At 34.8% G+C, this 21,281-nt stretch overlaps 2 protein-coding genes across 3 annotated transcripts; both read left to right on the top strand.

The window, feature by feature from the left end:
• Window positions 1-1,135: 1,135 nt before the first annotated feature.
• LOC120147714 (probable phospholipid-transporting ATPase 8) lies at window positions 1,136-21,075 on the top strand. Of its 2 annotated transcripts, none has more exons than XM_039161025.1 (11): window positions 1,136-1,146; window positions 17,141-18,311; window positions 18,386-18,496; window positions 18,593-18,869; window positions 19,047-19,135; window positions 19,218-19,326; window positions 19,405-19,608; window positions 19,691-19,816; window positions 19,997-20,095; window positions 20,256-20,447; window positions 20,551-21,075. In XM_039161025.1, the coding sequence occupies exons 2-11, from the start codon at window positions 17,164-17,166 to the stop codon at window positions 21,049-21,051; spliced, it is 2,856 nt and encodes a 951-aa protein (XP_039016956.1). In that variant the 5' UTR covers window positions 1,136-1,146; window positions 17,141-17,163; the 3' UTR covers window positions 21,052-21,075. The 2 variants fall into 2 exon arrangements, with proteins under 2 accessions (XP_039016956.1, XP_039016955.1); XM_039161024.1 differs by lacking the exon at window positions 1,136-1,146 and adding an exon at window positions 16,479-16,906 and having other exon boundaries at window positions 16,978-18,311.
• LOC120147506 (probable glycosyltransferase At3g07620) lies at window positions 13,305-15,147 on the top strand. Its single transcript, XM_039160867.1, has 4 exons — window positions 13,305-13,451; window positions 13,535-13,734; window positions 14,049-14,397; window positions 14,482-15,147. Exons 1-4 carry the CDS (start codon window positions 13,305-13,307, stop codon window positions 15,145-15,147), a joined length of 1,362 nt encoding a protein of 453 aa, XP_039016798.1.
• Window positions 21,076-21,281: the final 206 nt, after the last annotated feature.

Below are 21,281 nucleotides of genomic sequence, written 5' to 3'. Positions count from 1 at the left end.
GAAATCATTGAAAAATTATATAGAAATAAAATTATGTAAAAAAATAGAGAAGGGGAAGGACGTCGTTGGATATAGGAACGTATTTCGCCGGAGAGAGTGAGAAATGGAGATTGAATGAGTTGAGATTTAAGGATTTAGGTTATGAGTTGTTTTGCTGTGTAGTTATATACCCAAAATATTTGTGTTGCGAAAATAAAACCTGTTGCGAATTCGAAAATTGAGTTGCGAATTTGAAATTCAGTGTTGCGAATTTGGAAATCGCTTTGCGAATTTGACTTTTGTGTTGCGATTTACAGATTCACGTTGCGATTTACAGATTCACGTTGTGATTTACATATTCGCGTTACGAATTTGAAAATCGCATTGCGAATTTGGAAAATCGCAACACGAATTCGGAAAATCGCAATGTGATTTACATATTCGCGTTGTGAATTTGGAAACTTAATGCAAATTCATATATGGTAAGGAAATCAACAACTTTATAAACAACATCAAATATTCATAATTTGTCACACCCCATTTTAGGGGTTGAAATTTATTAATTTAAGTAAATTTAAAGGACTAAATTGCAAGTTCTAGAAACTTGTAATTCGATTTTGAAACTTTGGGAAGTTTAGGGATTTAACTATGAATTTTCTCATTTTTCATTGGTAGTGAAAATTAAACCTTTGTCTAGCAATTCAACCATGTGAACCCCATACCCTTTTGTAACATCCCAAAAGTCGGTCAATGACCAGAATAGAATTTTGGTAAATTTAGTGACCAATTTCAGAAAAGATGGAAAGTTCAAGGACTTAAATGAAAAGTTTTGATGATGGATTTAATATCAAAGTTTGAAAGTAATAAGGGTATTATGGTCATTTTACAGGGAAGATTTTTATTTCTCTTTATAAAGGATAATAAACACGTGGGAATGAGATAATTTCTCCAGAGTCTTCTTCAGCTTATTCTTCCTCTCAATATGAGCTCTTCATGGCTAAGGTGAGTTTGATTTTCAATTGATTTTCTTGTAATTAAAATAATGGTTTTAATTGATGGAGCATTAGGAAAGATTAAGAGAACTTAAAAGGAGATAAAAAACGAAATATAAAGATGTTATGGAAGATTTAATATAAGGGGTGATCAAGTGAAAATTAGAATAAGAGGGTTTAAATGAAATTGGAAGTTGAATTTGACTTGTCACCAACTTGATTAAGGAATATGAAGTGTTAGAATTAGATTTAGAACATGTTATAAATTGAGTGTGATTCTTGAATGCCATAAAAGATAGGATGTTGAGTTTAAAGAAGTGATTATTGAGTATAAATGAGTGTAAGTGTGTGTATGAAAGTTAGGAATATTAAAGGAGGTGAAAGATGAAGAGTTGAGATGAAAAGAGAGTGAATTTCATGCTTAAAATGGAAATTATAGGTTGTGTGCATCGATGCATCTTCAATATGTATCGATGCACTCTCAAATAAATGAATATCGAATGCAATTAGTGCATCGGTGCATAAGGAGTGTATCGATTCACCCCCTTAAGACTAGAACATTGAAGGTGATTTGTGTACCGATGCATGGATAGTGCTTCGATGCACATGTTAAAGAATGCATCGATGCACTGTAGACTGTATCGATGCACTTCAATGGGAAATGGAATAAATCTTTCTTTCAGTCTAAGAAATTATAGATTATAGTATATCAATAGGATACTGATAGTATAAATATATGATTGTGTAGACATCGATCGAAAGAAAAGTTCAGATAGGTCGGCAGAGTAAGATACGCAAAGAAAACAAGAGCTTAAGAGTGCTCATTGAGACCAGGTGAGTACATGATAGTAAGTGTACGTTATGTTAAGGAATTAAGACTTGCAATGAGTCTAATTCCAATATTATATGATATAAGTACTAAAGCATAAACATGTAGTGATATGGTGTTAGATGTATGGTATATGAGTAAATGTATATGTCTAATTGTTGAATGCATCTTTATGTATGAACTATGTAAATGCATGTATTTATGATAATAAGTCATATGATCATGAGATACATGATAAAATATATGTGAAAGTAATATGACTCATATGTGTTTCTATTAGAATGTTATATGATATGTTATATATGCGAAATGAATGATGTGAATACATGTTAATATAATAAGCTAGATTAAATGTTATAATTGAATGAAGGGATTGTATGAGAACATGTATATGCGAACATGTGTTATGAGATAAGAATCATGACTATGAACTATGTGAAAATGAATACAAGTAAAAGTGAAAAGCTATGTGATAAGTGAATGTGAATTACATGGAAATATGTTATGTGAAAGTGAACTATGTGCCTAAGTAAATATGTGAAAATATATAAAAAGTAATGTCCATGTCATGTGTTATGAGAGCTATAGGTATAGTTGGCATGCCAAGAGTCAAGGGTTCTACGTGGTCCTTCGGGACATATATGTAATTCTGTGGAACGTATATGTGGTACTTCAGTACACTTATTTGGTCCATTGTATTATGTATATGGTTCTTAAGGAATGGTCCTTCGGGACACAGTGGTCCTTCGGGACATAGTGGTCCTACGAGACAAATTCTACGCACCCCTAGTGGGATTTATACGAGCTGTGGTGACAGCATTGTGCACAACCTCTATGTACTCACATACCTTAAGTTATCAAAAGAGTGCATGGGCTTTAAAGATAATAAATATGTTGTTGGGATTTTCGGAAGCTAGAATCGACAACCGGAACGGTTTGCACAGCGATTTATAGTGGTTCGACTTTCTCAACCAAAGTCTATATCCACTACCTTAGCTCCTCACCAAGGATTTTCCAATAAATTCACTAATTTGTTATTTCTTTTGAGGACAAAGAGATAACCTTACAACTCCCTAGTTTTTCCGGGCTAAACTAGAACCTTTCCCTAGCTTTTACACGGGATAAGCTAGAACATTTCCCCTTTACAAAAGAATAAAATAATTAAACAAGAAAACCTCTCTAAGGTAGGTGTTAACAAGATTGAGCTCACAAGAACAAAATATTTACAAGAGAAAGATGAACTAAGAATGAAAAACTTTTCTCTTGTGTTTGATTGCTTGGATAGTTGTTCTCTTACTTTTTCAAGTGTCCTTAGCTTGTATTTATATCTTGGAATGTGTTTGATGTTGTATATAGCCGTTGAGGATGTTTTGGAGCCGTTTGGGGATGATTTTTCTACTCAAAAAGGATGCCCATAACATGGTGCATTGGTGCACTATCATGGTGCATCGATACTCCTTCATTAAATTCAAATAAACTAGCCGTTGCAGCCTTCGTGCATGGATGCACAGCAGGATACATCGATGCACAGCCTTGATGATTCGATGCACAGAAGGATGCATCGATGCACTAATTGTATTCGGTGTTTGAGTGCATGGATGTACTGCATGGTACATCGATGCACTAGTGCAGGTGCATGGATGCACTACAGGGATGCATGGATGCACTGCACTAGTGCATCGATGCACTTTGACACCCTTTAGCATTTTGGCTCAAATCCAAATTTAATGGACTTTGAATTATTTTTGAAACCTTTTAAAACTTTGAATAAATTCAATTAAGTCCAAAAACATTTTGTAAATTCAATTCAAGTCCAAAAACCATTTTGCCTTAATTTGTTATATCAAAACATAGTTCAACAATCTCCCCCTATTTGATATAACAAAACATTTGAAAAATTATTTTTGGCAAAACTCCCCCTTAATAAATTGTTTAATGAAAAAGATATCAATTGTTAACAATTGTTGGAAAATATATGAAAATGTTAAGCTCTCCCTTTTTCATTAAGAAATTGAATTTTTCAAACCAAACTTCTCCCCCTTTTTGTTATATCAAAAATAATTCAATCTTTGAAGTTCAAAATAACTTTGGAGAGTAAGTGGTAAATTTGACATTTAAAAATCATTTGAAAAATCAAAGTTCCCCCTAAATAATAGAATTCCAAACAAAATTTAGCTTTTAAGATCATGACACTTAAACAAAATTGAATTTCAACAAAGAATAACAAACATGTTAGTAGCACATGAAATTCAATACATCCAAGTCTAAAATATTTTTTGCAATATCAATTATTGAAATTAAGTTCATATGCATAAAGTTTTCCAAAAATGTTATGCATTTGAAAATTTTGATATCAATTGTTAGAGAGATATCTTTTGCATTTTAAATCACATGCATAAACATTTAAATTTAGGTCAAAATTTAAAATTTATAAAATCAAAGTATTTGAAAAGTTGATAGGAATTGTTAGAGAGATATCGTTTGCATTTAAAACTAATTTTGACCAAAATTTTATTATGATGAACTAAAAATTCTGAAAAATCATTTAAAACTTTAAAATGTTCATCATAAAACATCTTTTCAACATACATGAGATTAAAACAATGCATAATCATTCAAAATCAAAACTCATGCATGCATAAATCCAAATGAGCAACCAAATAACCAAAATCAAAAGCATTAAATTTAGAGGTTACCCATTCCTTTTTCATGTGTGGCTAGAGCATCTTGAATATTATCACTTTTATCACCATTGCTCCCACACACCTACAAGAGACATTTAAGTAAATTTTGGTATCCAAATTGCTTTGGATACTTGAACATTAGTTTCTATGCCCCTTTGTTCCTTTCGGAACCCATACTTGCCTAATTTTAAAGCGTTTTTCTTTATTCAAAGGACAAGTATGTTCCTTATGACCATGAAAATGACAATGTGAGCATTTTGTCATTTCTAAACATAATAGGTTGTTTTTAGAAATTAATTCTTTTTTTATTAAGCTTTTAAGCTTAACTCCTAACTCAAAATTTATCTTTTCTAAATCATTTATTTTGATTTTTGAAAGCTCTAAATCATTTTTCAAAATTTTATTTTGATTTTCAAAATCAACTCTAGATTTCAAAATCGATTTATTTTCAATTTTGAGTTTTGAAATTAATTTCGTATATTTGGAATTCATGGTCTCAAATCCCAAATACAACCTATTTATAAGCATCTTGTAACTCATCAAAAGTAAATAAATTAAATTCATTTGAGTTAGAAGATACCTCGAATTCTTCTTGAGTGGCCATGAGGCATAGGTTGACTACTTCATCTTCATTATTGGAATTATCTTCATCGCTCCATGATGCAACAAATGTCTTATTCCCCTTTTTCTTTAGAAAATGACATTCATACTTGACATGCCCTTTTTTGACAATTGAAGCATATCGGGGGACTCTTCTTCTTGGTTGATTCATGTTTCACTTCCTTGGAAATCATGAATCTCTTGAGTTCCTTCAAGAGCTTGACCATCTCTTCTTCTTGTTCATCATCGTCTTCATCCACCTCATCACTTGAATCTTGATAGCTTTCATTGGTGGATTTGAAGACAATGCTTACCTCATTCTTCTTCTTGTTTTTCTTATCTTCTCTTTCTTCATCTTTCTTCACCATCATCTCATGAGTGAGAAGGGAACCAATTAGCTCGTCGAGAGTGAGAGACTTTAAGTTTCTTGCTTCGATAATGGTCGTCTTCTTCGATTGTCACTCCTTTGGAAGAGAGTAGATCATCTTCCTCACAAGCTTCTCATTAGGGATTACTTCTTCATATCCCTTGAGACCGTTGACAATCACAGAAAATCTATCCGTCATAGCTTTGATATCTTCATCGAGTTTCATCTTGAAGTTCTCATAGCTATGGTTGAGAAGACTTTTCTTTGATTCCCTCACTTCGTCGATTCCTTCATGAGTGACTTGGAGCTTATCCCAAATCTCTTTGGCACTGGAACAAGATGAGATTTTTCCATATTCATTTGGGCCTAAAGCACATAATAGAATATGTATAGCCTTAGAGTTAAGCTAGAAAGTTTTCTGCTCTTTTCTACTCCAATCGTTGTACTTGCCGGGTGGAGAGAGTAACCGTCCATGATTGAGTTCTAAGCTCCTAGATTGTAGGATTGAATAAAGTACATCATCTTATTCTTCCAATGTGTATAATTTACTCCATTAAAGATGGGTGGCTTGTTGACCGGTTGTGAATCCATAATAGGATATTCTTCAAGATAATAAGCACCGGAGGAAAAAGTCATTTCTTTGTCGGTTGCGTCAAAAATTGGTAAAGCTTCTTCGAGGATCGTCTCAAGGTGGTTAAACCTTCTTAACGAGTTAGGCTCTGATACCAATTGTTGGGATTTTCGGAAGCTCGAATTGACAACTGAAATGGTTTGTAAAGAGGGGTCGGAACGGTTTTGTATTTAGGGAGTAAGGAGATTGAAAGATAGAGAATTGCACAACGATTTATAATGGTTTGACTTTCTCAACCAAAGTCTATGTCCACTACCTTAGCTCCTCACCAACGATTTTCCAACAAATTCACTAATTTGTTCTTTCTTTTGAGGATAAAGAGATAACCTTACAACTCCCTAGTTTTTTCGGGCTAAACTAGAACCTTTCCCTAGATTTTACACGGGATAAGCTAGAACATTTCCCCTTTACAAAAGGATAAAATAAGTAAACAAGAAAACCTCTCTAAGGTAGGTGTTTACAAGATTGAGCTCACAAGAACAAAATATTTACAAAAGAAAGATGAAATAAGAATGAAAAACTATTCTCTTGTGTTTGATTGCTTGGATAGTTGTTTTCTTACTTCTTCAAGTGTCCTTAGCTTGTATTTATAGCTTGGAATGTGTTTGATGTTGTATATAGCCGTTGAGGATGTTTTGGAGCCGTTTGGGGATGATTTTCTACTCAAAAAGGCTGCTCATAACATGGTGCATCGGTGCACTATCATGGTGCATCGATATCCCTTCATTAAATTCAAATAAACTAGCCATTACTTGTCGTTGCAGCCTTCGTGCATGGATGCACATCAGGATGCATCGATGCACAACCTTGATGCATCGATGCACAGAAGGATGCATCAATGCACTAATTGCATTTGGTGTTTGAGTGTATGGATGCACTGCATGGTGCATCGATGCACTAGTGCAGGTGCATGGATGCACTGCAGGGATGTATGGATGCACTGCATGGGTACATGGATGCACTTTGACACCCTTTAGCATTTTGGCTCAAATACGAATTTAATGGACTTTGAATTATTTTTGAAACCTTTTAAAACTTTGAATAAATTCAATTAAGTCCAAAAATATTTTGTAAATTCAATTCAATTCCAAAAACCATTTTGCTTTAAATTGTTATATCAAAACATAGTTCAACATGTGTGTTATGTTAATGTATGTGTTCTTTGTGAAATGATATCGGTGCTATATGACAGGTATAAATGATAAGCTTAAAATCATATGATAATAGAAAAGAAGATAATGATAATGAGTGCATATGTGTTTTGTGATAAGAGATGATATGTAATTATGTATGATATGACATTATTATTTATTCATGTATTATTGTGTTTTGGAGTTATATTATATGTTTATGTCAAAATATATGCTTATATGATGGAATAGATTTAATAACAAGGAAATATGTTAATGATTGGCTTAATAGGTATGTAATTATGATGTGTATTACATGATATATGTATGCATTTATTAGTTTGCATTGTGCATTTACATGTCTCACTAAGTCTATGACTTAGCGTGTAAGTGTCTTACACGTAGGTGTGGATAAGTCAGAAGATCAAGCTTCGGATCCGTAAAGCAGCATATCTCCGCACAAAGTTCATATCAGAAATATTTTGTAAAGTATGTCTTGTCATATAATTTAGTATGTTGGCATGTAACTAAGTCATTATATATGTACGCTCTGATGGAGTCTGTTAAGGTTTTAAACATGTTTATGTAAAAGAATTACTTTATAGAATAGAAGTTTTAAATTTCCTATGGTTTTTATAAAAGTATATGCTTTGACTGGTCAATGTGACACCTTCCGCGACCATAGCCCCTCATTTTCCTCATTGAGATCGGCCGTCGATCGTCGTAATTTAAGTCGAAGATGTCTCACTGGCCAGTTCCGATCAAAACCCGACCGGGTTTACCGTCCATCGTCGTTGTTCGCACTGTCTGTCGTGGTTAAGATTTCGATCGTTTGATTCAATTATTTTCCCAATGTTTTGACTTGTAAATAGGTTGTTTTTAACTTGTGGTTGATGTGTAGATGCTCCCAGAAGAATCGATCGATCACCTCAAGCCCGTCGCTACGCGCCTTCACGTGTGCGTGAGCTTCTTCTGCCCACCCTGAAAACCTTCTAGAACTGGTCCAATCGGTTTGGACCGATCCGAACTCGCCAACCCAGTCTGAATCGGGTATGTTTGACCCAAAACCGATTTAACCCGACCCGAATCGAGTCAACCCAACCCGACCTGTTAACTTTAACTTTGACAAAAAGTCAAATTTATCGAAAAGTCTTATTTTATGTTTTTTGATTTACTGAGTCCGAATCTGAAGTCTGTTTTGCCAAATTTGCATTCGGTAAGCCGTTTTTCCATTTTTTTATTTTCTGATTCAATTTGATTTTTCGATTAAGTTCAGTTTCTGACGTAAATTCTTTTGTTATGTATCCAAGACAATATGTTGCATGAAACATGTTGGTTTTGGTAAATGCATGATTGAATACGGTTACATGTGTGTAATTAAAAATTCTAAACTCGGTCCAATTGCGAAATAAAATAAAATTTAACTGAATAAGGCTCAGACTACATGCATAGACACAAGAAGAATGATAAGAATGATTTCAAGTTCATCGATTATCCGGAAAAGAAAATAACCTCGAAATTTCTAAATTTTATTTATCCTCGTTAAAAACTTTAATAATTAAACTACCTGATTATAAATTATGAAATTGCCCATATAGGGTAAAAAAAGTCTAGATTGACCTGAGAGCGAAAGTACCATGAGAATTCGTATTTTTAATTCGATAAATCATTATTTCATCTGTTAACTTCACGATCTGCTTGGATAGTCACTAATAATCGGATCCTAACATTCGAAAAGGTGCATATATTTGGATTGATCAGAATTATCGAATGTTCTCGAGCTATGAAATAACAAAAATAACCTTCAATGTTCAAATGACCAAAATATCCTAAACTCCAAAGGAACTAGAATACCTTCAAGCCTAATTTATCGGAAATAATGCCATTGACAGAATTGAACGAAATGACGATAATACCCTTAAAGTGTAAAAAGGACTATGGATAAACTATGGGAACACCTATGAACTTAAATGATTGTATTGTCTTTAAAGGTTATGGAGCATGACTCAAGTTGTCGGACATTTTGGATACTATTACGACGCGAAGATGAAATATATACCAATGGAATACATATTCATCTCCTCAAGAATTGATCAAAGATGATTATGATATTGATCAGATCAGCTAGTGCGATTAGTAATAAGAAGTGAATAATTGTGAGTTATCGCGATTCAAATGATTGACAAGTATCGCAATATTGAGAAATGTAGATCAATCGGACTCGAAATCCTGATAACTCAATTTTTATAATCTTGAATACCACAAATATTTGCTCTACCCTTATTGAGTTAAATTACTGAAAATTATCCAAGAACCAAAATATCTGAAATGTCTTTGATTTCCTGAATAATGGAATCACTCAAATGTCTCTGATTTCCTGAATAATGGAATCACTCATGTCATATTTGAAATCACAAGTAACTTTGATGCAAAGGATTATGAATACCTTTCTGTTTACATAGTGCCTCCGAAAAATATCCGAATATTATATGATCTTGATAAATCATGTCCTGAATAACTGATGAATCTGTCAGCTATTAAACCCTTTTATATGGATTTTATTTATGAATTTAATCAGTTTACAGAAGTTTCATGGTTCCCTACCTGATAAATACTATTACCTTCGGAAAATAACTGGATCATCTAGTGTGTTCCATATGTGTTATATGATTGTTTTATATGTTCTGAAATGTTTTTTTACTGAGATTTCTGATTTACTGAAGTTTTAAGTTTGCATGTCTGATTCATGATCTTTGGATATCGTTTCTACTAAATTGATATGTCTGAACTCCAATTTCCTGCTACCACTGGTTACTTTATGAAAAATGTTTTTCTTCAGGGTACTCCGGGATCTGGTATGAAATCTTTGTAGGTTCAACTCGATCAAACTGGTAATTCCTTATATAGGTTCAGACCGATCGAACTTGTAATTCCTTATGGTAGGTTCAGATCGATCAAACTGATAATTCCTTATATATTCAGACTGATCGAACTGGTAATTACTTACGGATCTAAAGTGACCCTTGGATGGGCTCCTAGGCTTAATGGGCCTAGTGGTAAGACCTTATAGACCTTAAGGAACTCTCTTAGGGTGACACCTCTACTATGTGCTTTGGGTAAGTCCTTATGAACCTAAGGGCACTCCTCTCAGGTGGGCACCTATGCTTCGGCTAGGGTAAGACCTTATGGACCCAAGGTGTTCCCTTAGATTGACACCTATGCCCAATAGGCCTAGGGTAAGTCCTTATGGATGCAGTTATGAGAAACTGTATATTGGTGTTCTGTTGGAGGGTTTTGCCATGGTTTTAAAAATACATTCTAAACTGTTATTGTTTTAAAAAAAAAAGATGTGTACATTTTCACTGGTTTTGTGGGAACACACTAGACACCCTGTTCTGATCTACTAAACATGTTTCTCCGAACATTTCTTCTGAACTGTAAGTTTCCTGTCCTTTGCTACCTGAAATATCATTGGGACTTCAACTCATCACAAAAATCTTTAGATGTCTAAATCAATAAGGAAAATTATGCTTGCCTATTATATGCATGTCCTTCATCATCACTTGGTAGTTCAGTATTACTGAGCTTCTCAAAGCTCACTCTTTTACTCTTCATATCAGGTTAATTCATTTAGTACAACTATCAACATCAGTATTAGAGTTCCATCGGCGTTACTTGCGGAGTACGATGCATGTGATTAGGGGGCATATAGGTTGTATTCTGTTTTTATATCCGAGTCTGAAATCTGTTTTTATTTTTGGATGTTGTCAAATTCTACTTTTAATATATAAGTTGTTTTACGATTTTACGTGCTTTAGCAGAAATTTTAAAAATTTTCGAGAATTTTACTGTAGATCGCTCCAGTAGCTCTAATGTGACACCTCAGATCAGATCGGGTCGCCCGCATCAGCATGTGGTTGTTACATAATTAGTCAATCTAAATCAAAATTAACCAACCATGACTTCACATCTAAAACATGTCCAAAAATAAACCATGAAAAATCAAATACGTAAAAAAAAAAACCATGGCTTCTGTAACATCCAACATCATCTCCAACTCTAAATTTGGTTACATTGAAACCAACTTCCACCACCTCACCAATAACTTCATGCCTGGAAAAAAAATTATTGATTCAAAAATAAGAAGATAAAGGAACCTAAAGATGACAGTTTTAGTAGTACTCAAGAACATTGGGTCTTTCCTCATGGTCAATGTTTACCTTTCTTCACTTATGAGTTCAACACTGACGTGATCTAGTTAGACTACGTTCTATTTAGAGAGAACTCAGGTGTGGCAGATACGGGTAACAAGTTGAGGTATTTTAACCTGTTTGATGCTCAAATAGACGTTGTGAGTGACAGAGGGGAGAACGAAACAAGAAGAAGAAAAATGAGACATATGAGACACGTGGATTTTTTTTTTAATTGAAAACTCAGACTTCTGTTAATGGGTTAACAAGAGTTAACGTTCAATGACTAAAATTGAACAGATCGATAACATAAGGGACCAAACCCACTTATTTTTTAACCGATAATCAAAATCAATTAGACTGTAAATATAAAGGACCATCCATATAGTTTACCCTTAGGTGGCGTTTGGTTCGCTGGAATGTTTATGAGGGAATTGGAATCTGGGAAGAATTAAAATATCTTAGGAATTGGAATCCAATTACATATTCTGTTTGGTTGGCAAGAAATGGAATTGGAATCTAATTTCATATTTTGTTTGGTTCACAGACATGTCAAATGAATTTGATTTTAGTAATGTAAAATGACAGAATTGTCATTCTTTTTTTTTTTTTTATTTTAGTTTGTTTTACAATTTACATATAGTAATATATTATAAAAAATTAAAAAATATTAAATTTTCATGTGATTGATTGATTATTCATTTCAATAAATTATAAAAATCATTTTAATAAACATCATAAGTTAAAATCATCGCAATTAACATATGTTAATAAGTTACCAAAAGATAGAGCAATATTTCGATACATTCTAATTGGAGTATGTTAATTAGTTACAAAAAAATATACCAAAAAACTATTTTTATTCAATATATGAATTAGAAACCCGACCCGACACAACACAAAATAATAAAAAAAATTATTCAATAAAAACATTAATTTAATTGAAAAAAATTATATATAGAGGGGTATTATTGTAATTATTCTTAAATATATAAGGTAAAATTATATATTTTTTTCAAGTCGGTCCGGTTTTTTTACCCTAAACCCGAACCCGACCCGACCCGAATATCCCACTTAAAAAACCCGACCCGAACAAAATAAAGTTTCACCCGACCCGACCCGAATATATGAATTAGAAATCCGACCCGACCCGACCCAAAATAATAAAAAAATATTTTTATTCAATAAAAATAGTGACTTAATTGAAAAAATATATATAGAGAGGGGTATTATTGTAATTATTCCTAAATATATAAGGTAAAATTATATATATTTTCGGGTCGGGTATTTTTCACCCTAAACCCGAACTCGACCCGACCCGAATATCACACTTAAAAAAATCGACCCGACCAAAATAAAGTTTCACCTGACCCGACCCGAATATATGAATTAGAAACCCGACCCGAAATAATAAAAAATATTTGTATTCAATATATAAATAAGTTACCAAAGATAGATGAGGGTAGTATGGTCAAATTTCAATTCCCTCCAACAAGGGAATTGAATTCCATTCATTCTTCGATGGAATTCACTTTTTTCTTATTTGATGGAAAGTTAAAGTCACGAAGGATTCCAATTCCCTTAGAAAACTTGAACCAAACATGAGAAAGTGGTGGAATTGGATTCCAATTCATCCCAATTCCAAGGGATTCCATCCAACCAAACACTACCTTATTTTTTATATATATTTAATATTATGATCAAAGATTAAAATTAAGATTTCATATATTCTCAACTGAGCTCAAAATTATAATATCGGGCTTTCAACTTTAGTGGATTGATCATCCTTTCCACTAAAGTGTCGAATGATATGCCAATTTGTAAAGTTCATAGGTCCAAACTAATTGGCGACATTATAAAATCGTCCCTATACTCTTCAATCACTCTAGAGAGGGGGGGAAAATGAGAAAACATTACGCAAGCTTATTTCTTTTAGCAGTGATAGCCGTCGCTGTTGCTTATCCCATTTTCCTATCCAAGGTTTCAAAAGAACTATCATGGCTTCATTTTCGATCTCCATGGACCCGGACTTCACCCCTTCCTGCCAGTGTATATTTTCATCTCTTCGAAATCGCCATCGACTCGGATTCAGATTCATTTATTTCATTCCTCGATGTTGTTTATTTTTGCAGGAGGCCAAAGAATTCATACATCTAGAAAGGATTTCGGACGACGAATCCATTACGAGAAGAGGTAAGACCCGGGACGAAAGCATGGAGATGGTCGAAGCTGGTCTTGCTAGAGCTAGAGCTTCAATACGAGACGCCATGTTAAACTCCAATGCCGACTACTTGGAAGGCGACATTTACCGGAACCGACATGCATTTCACCGGTACTACCCTTTAGTCCATTGTATCAGAATGTGATCTACATTCTACAGTAATTGAATTCGAGTTTTTTTTTTCATTTTTTTATTTCAAATATAAAATTTATCCAAGACACGAGATCTCAATCTATGGTTTGTAAGTAGTTGATTTCCATGTGCCTTGTAACATGGAAATTAGGAAGTCATTAATGAAACCTCGGGAAAATTAAGGGTTTGGAATCTTGTCTGAAAAAAACACTTTACGAAGTCAACATAAAATTATTACTTCAATGCATTGAATTTACTATCATTTGTTAAACGACGTCGATTTTTTTTTTCAGGAGTTATATGTTAATGGAAAAGATGTTCAAGGTTTTTGTATACGAAGAAGGGGAGCCGCCATTATTTCACTACGGATCTTGCAAGGACATATACTCCACGGAAGGGCTGTTCTTGAGCTTAATGGAACAGGATATGACGTATCGAACGTGGGATCCTAACGAAGCTCATGTTTATTTTCTTCCTTTTAGTGTCGTGATGATACTCAAGCACCTGTTCGATCCTGTTATCCGCAGCAAAGCTGTGATGGAACGGACAGTTGTCGATTATGTTCGGATCATATCGAACAAGTATCCTTATTGGAATCGAAGCATTGGAGTCGATCATTTCATGCTCTCTTGCCATGATTGGGTAAATATTGCTGGATAATCGACCTGAATCCGATTTTTTTTTCAATGCTACAGTTCGAATTAATGTTATTTTACTGTTTCACAGGGGCCAAGGGCAACCTGCTATGTGAAAGAACTATACTACAATTCCATCCGAGTTCTATGCAATGCAAATATTTCAGAATATTTCAATCCGAAGAAAGACGCATCACTTCCAGAAATCAACCTAAGAACAGGGAAGATCACGAATCTAACGACGAGTTCGCCTCCATTGAATTGGTCGATCTTAGCGTTCTTTGCCGGCAACTTATACCACGGAAAAATAAGGGCAATTCTATTTAAGCATTGGGAGGGAAAAGATAAAGACATACAAATATACGGAACACTCCCACAAGGGCTTTCCTATGCTGAAATGATGAAGAGCAGCAAATTTTGCTTATGTCCGAGCGGGCACGAAGTTGCAAGTCCGAGAATTGTGGAATCGATCTACGCCGAATGTGTTCCGGTGATACTATCAAAAAATTATGTTCTTCCCTTCAGTGATGTTCTTAATTGGGACTCGTTTTCGGTCGAAGTTCCGATGAGCGAAATGGCGAACTTGAAGAACATTCTTATGGGAATATCTGAAGAAAAATATACAAGGATGGTGAAGAACGTTAAGGAAGTACAGAGGCATTTCTTGGTGAATGATCCTCCCAAGAGATACGATGTGTTTAACATGATAATTCATTCCATATGGCTTCGTAGGTTGAATATACGAATTTACAGTTGATTTAGACAATGCCAATTATAAAAATATGAATTTAGAGATTTTTATTTTGAACTAACACGAATTTTGTTTATCCGTTATTATATTCTTAAATTGACATTAAAAAAATAATTCTTATTAAATTAATTTATTCTATATTGATTATTATGTGACAATGAAAACATAATATAAGTTAATTTTAAAAGCAAATGTGTATATAATTTATAATGTATGTATTACAATATGTTGAATACCTAGCTATAGTAATTTATAATGTGTGACATTGAATTGGTGAACAAATTTATCTTAAATGAAAATATAAACATAAATCAAGTACCTCTATATGTGTGAAAGGAATAAAAAAAATTTATTACTTTTTAGAGTTAAAAAAATAGAGAATACTGATGACTTTTGGAATAAGAAGATTAAATTAAAAAATTCTTCACTTTTAATTTTTAGAAAATTTTATATCAAAATATTATTTAATTTATTTTAATAACACTAAAAACTTTTAATTAGATCATACTTTTTCTAAACATTTTTAAAAAAGAACACTTTTTAAAAATATTTTTTAATAATATTTTAAAATTCAGAAGCAATATAGAGCTTACATTTAAAATGAAACTTCCATTTCAAAATATTAAAAAAACAATTAACTCAAACTATATAACTTTGGCAAAATTGATAAAGATAATGCTTTGAGAAAAATAATTTTTTTCATGTAAGACGTTAGAGTGATTATTATTTTTTACTTAAGGTATATGTTACAGTATTCTATGGAAGATGTTCAAAAAAATTCGATGATTTTTTCATGGTTTGCTGTTGCTTATACCAGCGGTAAAAGCTAACTACTCACACACTAATGCAAAGCGAGCGCCTCACTTTTATTTTCCTTGTTGTCTTTCTCACACTTCTTTTAAAGTTTGCACCTTTCAGACAAGTAAGAAATCTTCGGAACTCCAACTCAAAGTAAGGAACTTATTTTTTCAATGAAAAACACGTTGATGCTACAATAGAAGTTTTTTTTTTCATTTGTTGGGTGGTTTTAAATTGTTGAAGTTAAGTATCTTTTCATGTTTTTTTATAAATTTAACGTATGGAAGTAGAGTTCTTTTTTAATAGTTTTTTCTATGATAGTTCATGTACATTCTGTGTTGGACTTTAAAAGATAGGAGTTTTGGAGTTATTGGGTTTGTTTTTCGTTTCTGTTTTGGTGATTTTATTTGTGTTTATTGTTCATAGTGTGATATAAAGGGTGAATTTTTGGTTTCCCATGTAATGAAATTTGGAAGATTTTAATGAGTTTTGATAACTGTGAGGGTAATTTGGGTTGAATTTGTGATTGTATAGACAAACTAGAGATTCCTCATTTGGATTTTAAGCTCTGGACATGGCTAGAGTAAGGAAAAGCAGTATACATTTAAGCAAACTTTGCTCGTTTTCGTGCTGTTGTCGACCACCGAGTACGACCGATGAACATGCCAGGATCGGGCAGAAAGGGTACTCGAGAGTGGTGTATTGTAATGAACCTGATAGTCAAGAGCAAATTCGTTTGAATTACAGGGGAAACTATGTTTCCACCACCAAGTATACAGCAGCTAATTTTATCCCAAAGTCCTTGTTCGAGCAATTTAGGAGGGTTGCAAATGTATACTTTCTCGTCGTTGCTTGCGTTTCATTTAGTCCGTTGGCACCGTATTCGGGACCAAGCATTGTTGTGCCGTTAATCATTGTGATCGGAGCTACAATGGCCAAAGAAGGCATCGAAGATTGGCATCGAAGAGTGCAGGTGATTCTCGAAACTTTATTTCGATTCCCACCTTTTTATTCATTATCTGAAGTTGTTCTCCATGGATTCAGGATGTAGAGGCAAACAATCGACAGGTTGAAGTTTATGATGGAAATGGCTCATTCAAAGAAATCAAATGGAAGGACATCTGTGTTGGTGACCTTGTCAAGGTGCATAAGGATGAATATTTTCCTGCTGATCTATTCTTACTTTCCTCCGGCTACCAAGACGGTGTTTGTTATGTCGAGACGATGAACCTTGATGGAGAGACTAATTTAAAGTCGAAACATGCCTTAGGGGTAACATCCGTCATTCGTGATGTAGAGACTGTTAAGGGATTTAGAGCTGTGATCAAGTGTGAGGACCCGAATGAACATCTTTATTCATTCATTGGAACATTGTACTATGAATGTCAACAGTACTCACTTTCCCCACAACAAATCCTTTTGAGAGGTTCTAAACTGAAGAATACTGATTACATCTATGGCGTAGTTATTTTCACCGGACATGATACGAAAGTAATGCAGAATGCTATGGACCCTCCTTCGAAGAGGACTAGGATTGAGAGGAGGATGGATAAGATAATTTATGTCCTTTTCATCACTCTGATTTTGGTATCATTCATAGGGTCTCTATCTTTCGGAATTGAGACTAAAAAAGATAATGGTGGAGATTACAGACGGTGGTATCTCCGACCAGATAGCACAACTGTATTCTTTGACCCGAGGAGACCTTTGGTGGCTGCATTTTTGCATTTCTTGACGGGTCTGATGTTATACGGGTATTTGATACCTATATCATTGTATGTTTCCATTGAGATTTGCAAGGTTTTACAAAGCATTTTCATTAACCAAGACCAGGCTATGTATGATGAGCAAACCGAGAGGCCGGCACATGCTCGGACTTCGAATTTGAATGAGGAACTCGGTCAGGTCTATACCATACTCTCCGATAAAACTGGAACTTTGACATGTAACTCGATGGAGTTTGTGAAATGCTCAATTGCTGGCACTGCCTACGGTCGTGGCATGACCGAGGTAGAAGTTGCATTGGCTAGGAAAAGTGGTGAGATATTGGATGAACCAATGGCTATAGATGCAGTGGAATCCGGAGAATATGTTAAGGGCTTCAACTTCCGGGATGAACGCATTATGGACGGGAAATGGATGGATGAACCTCACTCGGATGTCATACAGAAGTTCTTTAGGGTCTTAGGAACATGCCATACAGCCGTCCCTGAAGTAACAGAATCGGACCAGATTGTTTATGAAGCCGAGTCAGCCGATGAAGCAGCCTTTGTCATTGCAGCACGAGAAGTCGGTTTTCAGTTTTTCGTAAGGGATCAAACCAGCATACAACTGCATGAATTGGATCCTATTAGTGGGAAAACAGTTGACAGGTAATCGTTTCAGAACCTTTTTCACATGACCTAGGTTTACATTGCATATGAATGAATAAGTTTCTGCATTTCAGAGTATATGAGCTTCTTAATGTGTTGGAGTTCAGTAGTGCTCGCAGAAGGATGTCTGTAATCATAAGGAGCCCGGAGAAACAGTTATTGCTCCTTGCTAAAGGTGCAGACAGGTCAGAATTTGAATCGATAAAGCCACATTCGGATATATTTGGTGGAATTTTATGCAGTTGCTGATGTAGAATTTCATTTATCACTATGTTATTCAGTGTGATGTTTGAAAGGCTTTCAGAACATGGCCGGATGTTCAAGGTGCAGACCAAGGAGCATATCGAAAGATATTCCGAGGCAGGGCTACGAACCATGGTTGTTGCTTATCGTGAACTCGACGATGATGGGTATAAAATGTGGGAACAAGAATATGCAAAGGCCAAAACTTCTGTAGGTGCTGATCGAGACGATTTGTTGGATGAATTGGCTGACAGGATTGAAAGGGATTTAATCCTTCTCGGTGCTACAGCTGTTGAAGACAAACTACAAAAGGGGGTCAGTTACTATATAGACCCTTAATCTTAAAGTTCCCGTGTCCGACGATTATGTCCGATGCATATTTGGATACATACCTCCATCCGGCTCTGATATCGGAGTCCAAGTATCATAGTTGTAATTTGTGAACTAGATAAGTTAGGTTTGAATAAACAGCTTTATTTCTCTGTTACTCAGGTCCCAAGCTGTATTGACAAGCTTGCACGGGCTAGAATTCGGATATGGGTTTTGACCGGCGACAAGAAGGGAACTGCTATTAATATAGGGTATTCTAACAAGTTGAATCCGACTTATCGGGTCTTAATGTCGGGTGTAAATATTAATGTTATTAGTTCTATATTTCTACAGGTATGCATGCGGTCTACTAAGACCTGGAATGAAACAGATTGTGATCACGCTCGAGTTACCACAAATTGAAGAGCTTGAGAAACAAGGGGATAAGGACATCATTGCACAGGTACAACCTACATTGTCTTAAAGTGATGTTAATTCAGTCTTTATTGGGCGGAAAATCTGAATCTATAATTATTTTTAGGCTTCTCTTGAAAGTGTAGAACAGCAAATACGTGATGGAAAATCTCAAGTAGCTAAAGAAAGTTCGACTGAGTTTGGTTTGATTATCGATGGCAAGTCCTTGTTTTTTGCTGTGGACGAGAATCGTGTAAACTGCTTTATGGATCTAGCAATGAGTTGTGCTACTGTTATATGTTGTCGATCTTCCCCAAAACAAAAAGCTGTTGTAAGTACTGTGTTAAGGCGAGTCTAGTAAACTAAGGGAGTTTCATGAAAATGATCTTAATAGAACTCTAGATGATATGCAGGTTACTAGACTGGTGAAATCTGTAACAGGTAAAACAACACTAGCAATCGGTGATGGTGCAAACGATGTCGGCATGATTCAAGAGGCTGATATCGGAGTCGGCATCAGCGGTGTTGAGGGGATGCAGGTATACATATATATTTCATTTCCATAGTCTTCGGTACCCTGGTTTTGGTAATGATTTTTGGTCGATGCTTGATAGTTCATCCATGTTATACGAACAAGTTAATGATAATAACATGATCTATTATGAATTGTAATTGTCCGGCTTTCTGATTTCGCATTTATTAACTCATATGAATTGCAGGCTGTGATGTCAAGTGATTTTTCAATTGCTCAATTTCGTTTTCTGGAAAATTTATTATTGGTTCATGGCCATTGGTGTTACAGGCGAATCGCAATGATGGTAAAAATTGTTCTGTCCTCTCTCTCTCTGGAACTAAGCCGAGATATTCTGATGATTTTCGTATCTCGACTCTCGAGAATGATATTGTCTGCTGTTCTCTTCCATATTTTTGGGGACAGATTAGGCAAGCATCATAATTTTATTTTTCTTGTAACTGCAGATATGCTACTTTTTCTACAAGAACATCACTTTTGGATTTACTTTGTTTTGGTTTGAGGTCTATGCTTCTTTCTCCGGTCAGCCAGCTTATAATGATTGGTACATGTCGTGCTATAATGTTCTGTTCACTTCACTTCCGGTAATAGCCCTTGGTGTTTTCGATCAAGACGTTTCAGCCAGTCTTTGCCTTGAGGTAAATGGTTCTTTATATCTCGGACTAATGCAGTACATTTGCTGGATTTCATGGCATGCGAACTGAATACAATTCTTTTACTATATGTAAATCCTTTTTGCAGCATCCTTTATTGTACCAAGAGGGCGTACAGAACATCCTCTTCCGATGGATCCGTATACTTGGCTGGATGTTCAATGGAGTTCTTAGTTCCATAATCATATTCTTCTTAACCATCAACTCGATAACTGGTCAAGCATTCCGCAACGATGGTCATGTCGCCGATTATTCGGTTCTCGGGCTTACAATGTACACATGTGTGGTTTTGACTGTAAATTGTCAAATGGCACTCTCAATCAATTACTTCACATGGATCCAGCACCTCTTCATATGGGGCAGCATCACCCTCTGGTTTATATTCTTGCTGGTTTACGGTTCGATTCCGCCGCCATTGTCTACAACGGCATACAAGGTTTTTATCGAAGCTTGCGGTCCAAGCATTCGATTTTGGCTCACCGCCCTTCTCGTTGCCATTACTACATTGCTACCTCTGTTCACCTATAGGGCTTTCCAGACCCGGTTTCGACCTATGGAACATGATAAAATACAAACACGAAGATCATAAGACATTTCGTTGACTTTGCCTTCAGAGATTCAGATTAGAGTCCAGAGGTAAAGATTAGGGTTTTCTAATGGCATGTGTGAAGGAGAGATTTCAAAGAGAAAATTCATTTGTAAAGAGATTTTTAAAATTCTAATATAAATATTATAATAACAGTCCCCTCTGGTATATTTAGGTGTAGGGACGGAGCCAAGATTGAACTATGAGAAGGACAAATTATTTAAATTTGAAAT

This window comes from Hibiscus syriacus, unplaced genomic scaffold, assembly GCF_006381635.1.
Source record: "Hibiscus syriacus cultivar Baekdansim isolate YM2019G1 unplaced genomic scaffold, ASM638163v2 tig00110940_pilon, whole genome shotgun sequence".
Taxonomy (NCBI): domain Eukaryota; kingdom Viridiplantae; phylum Streptophyta; class Magnoliopsida; order Malvales; family Malvaceae; genus Hibiscus; species Hibiscus syriacus.
Note: the sequence above shows the minus strand (reverse complement) of the source record. Positions and strands in the feature narration are given on the sequence as shown.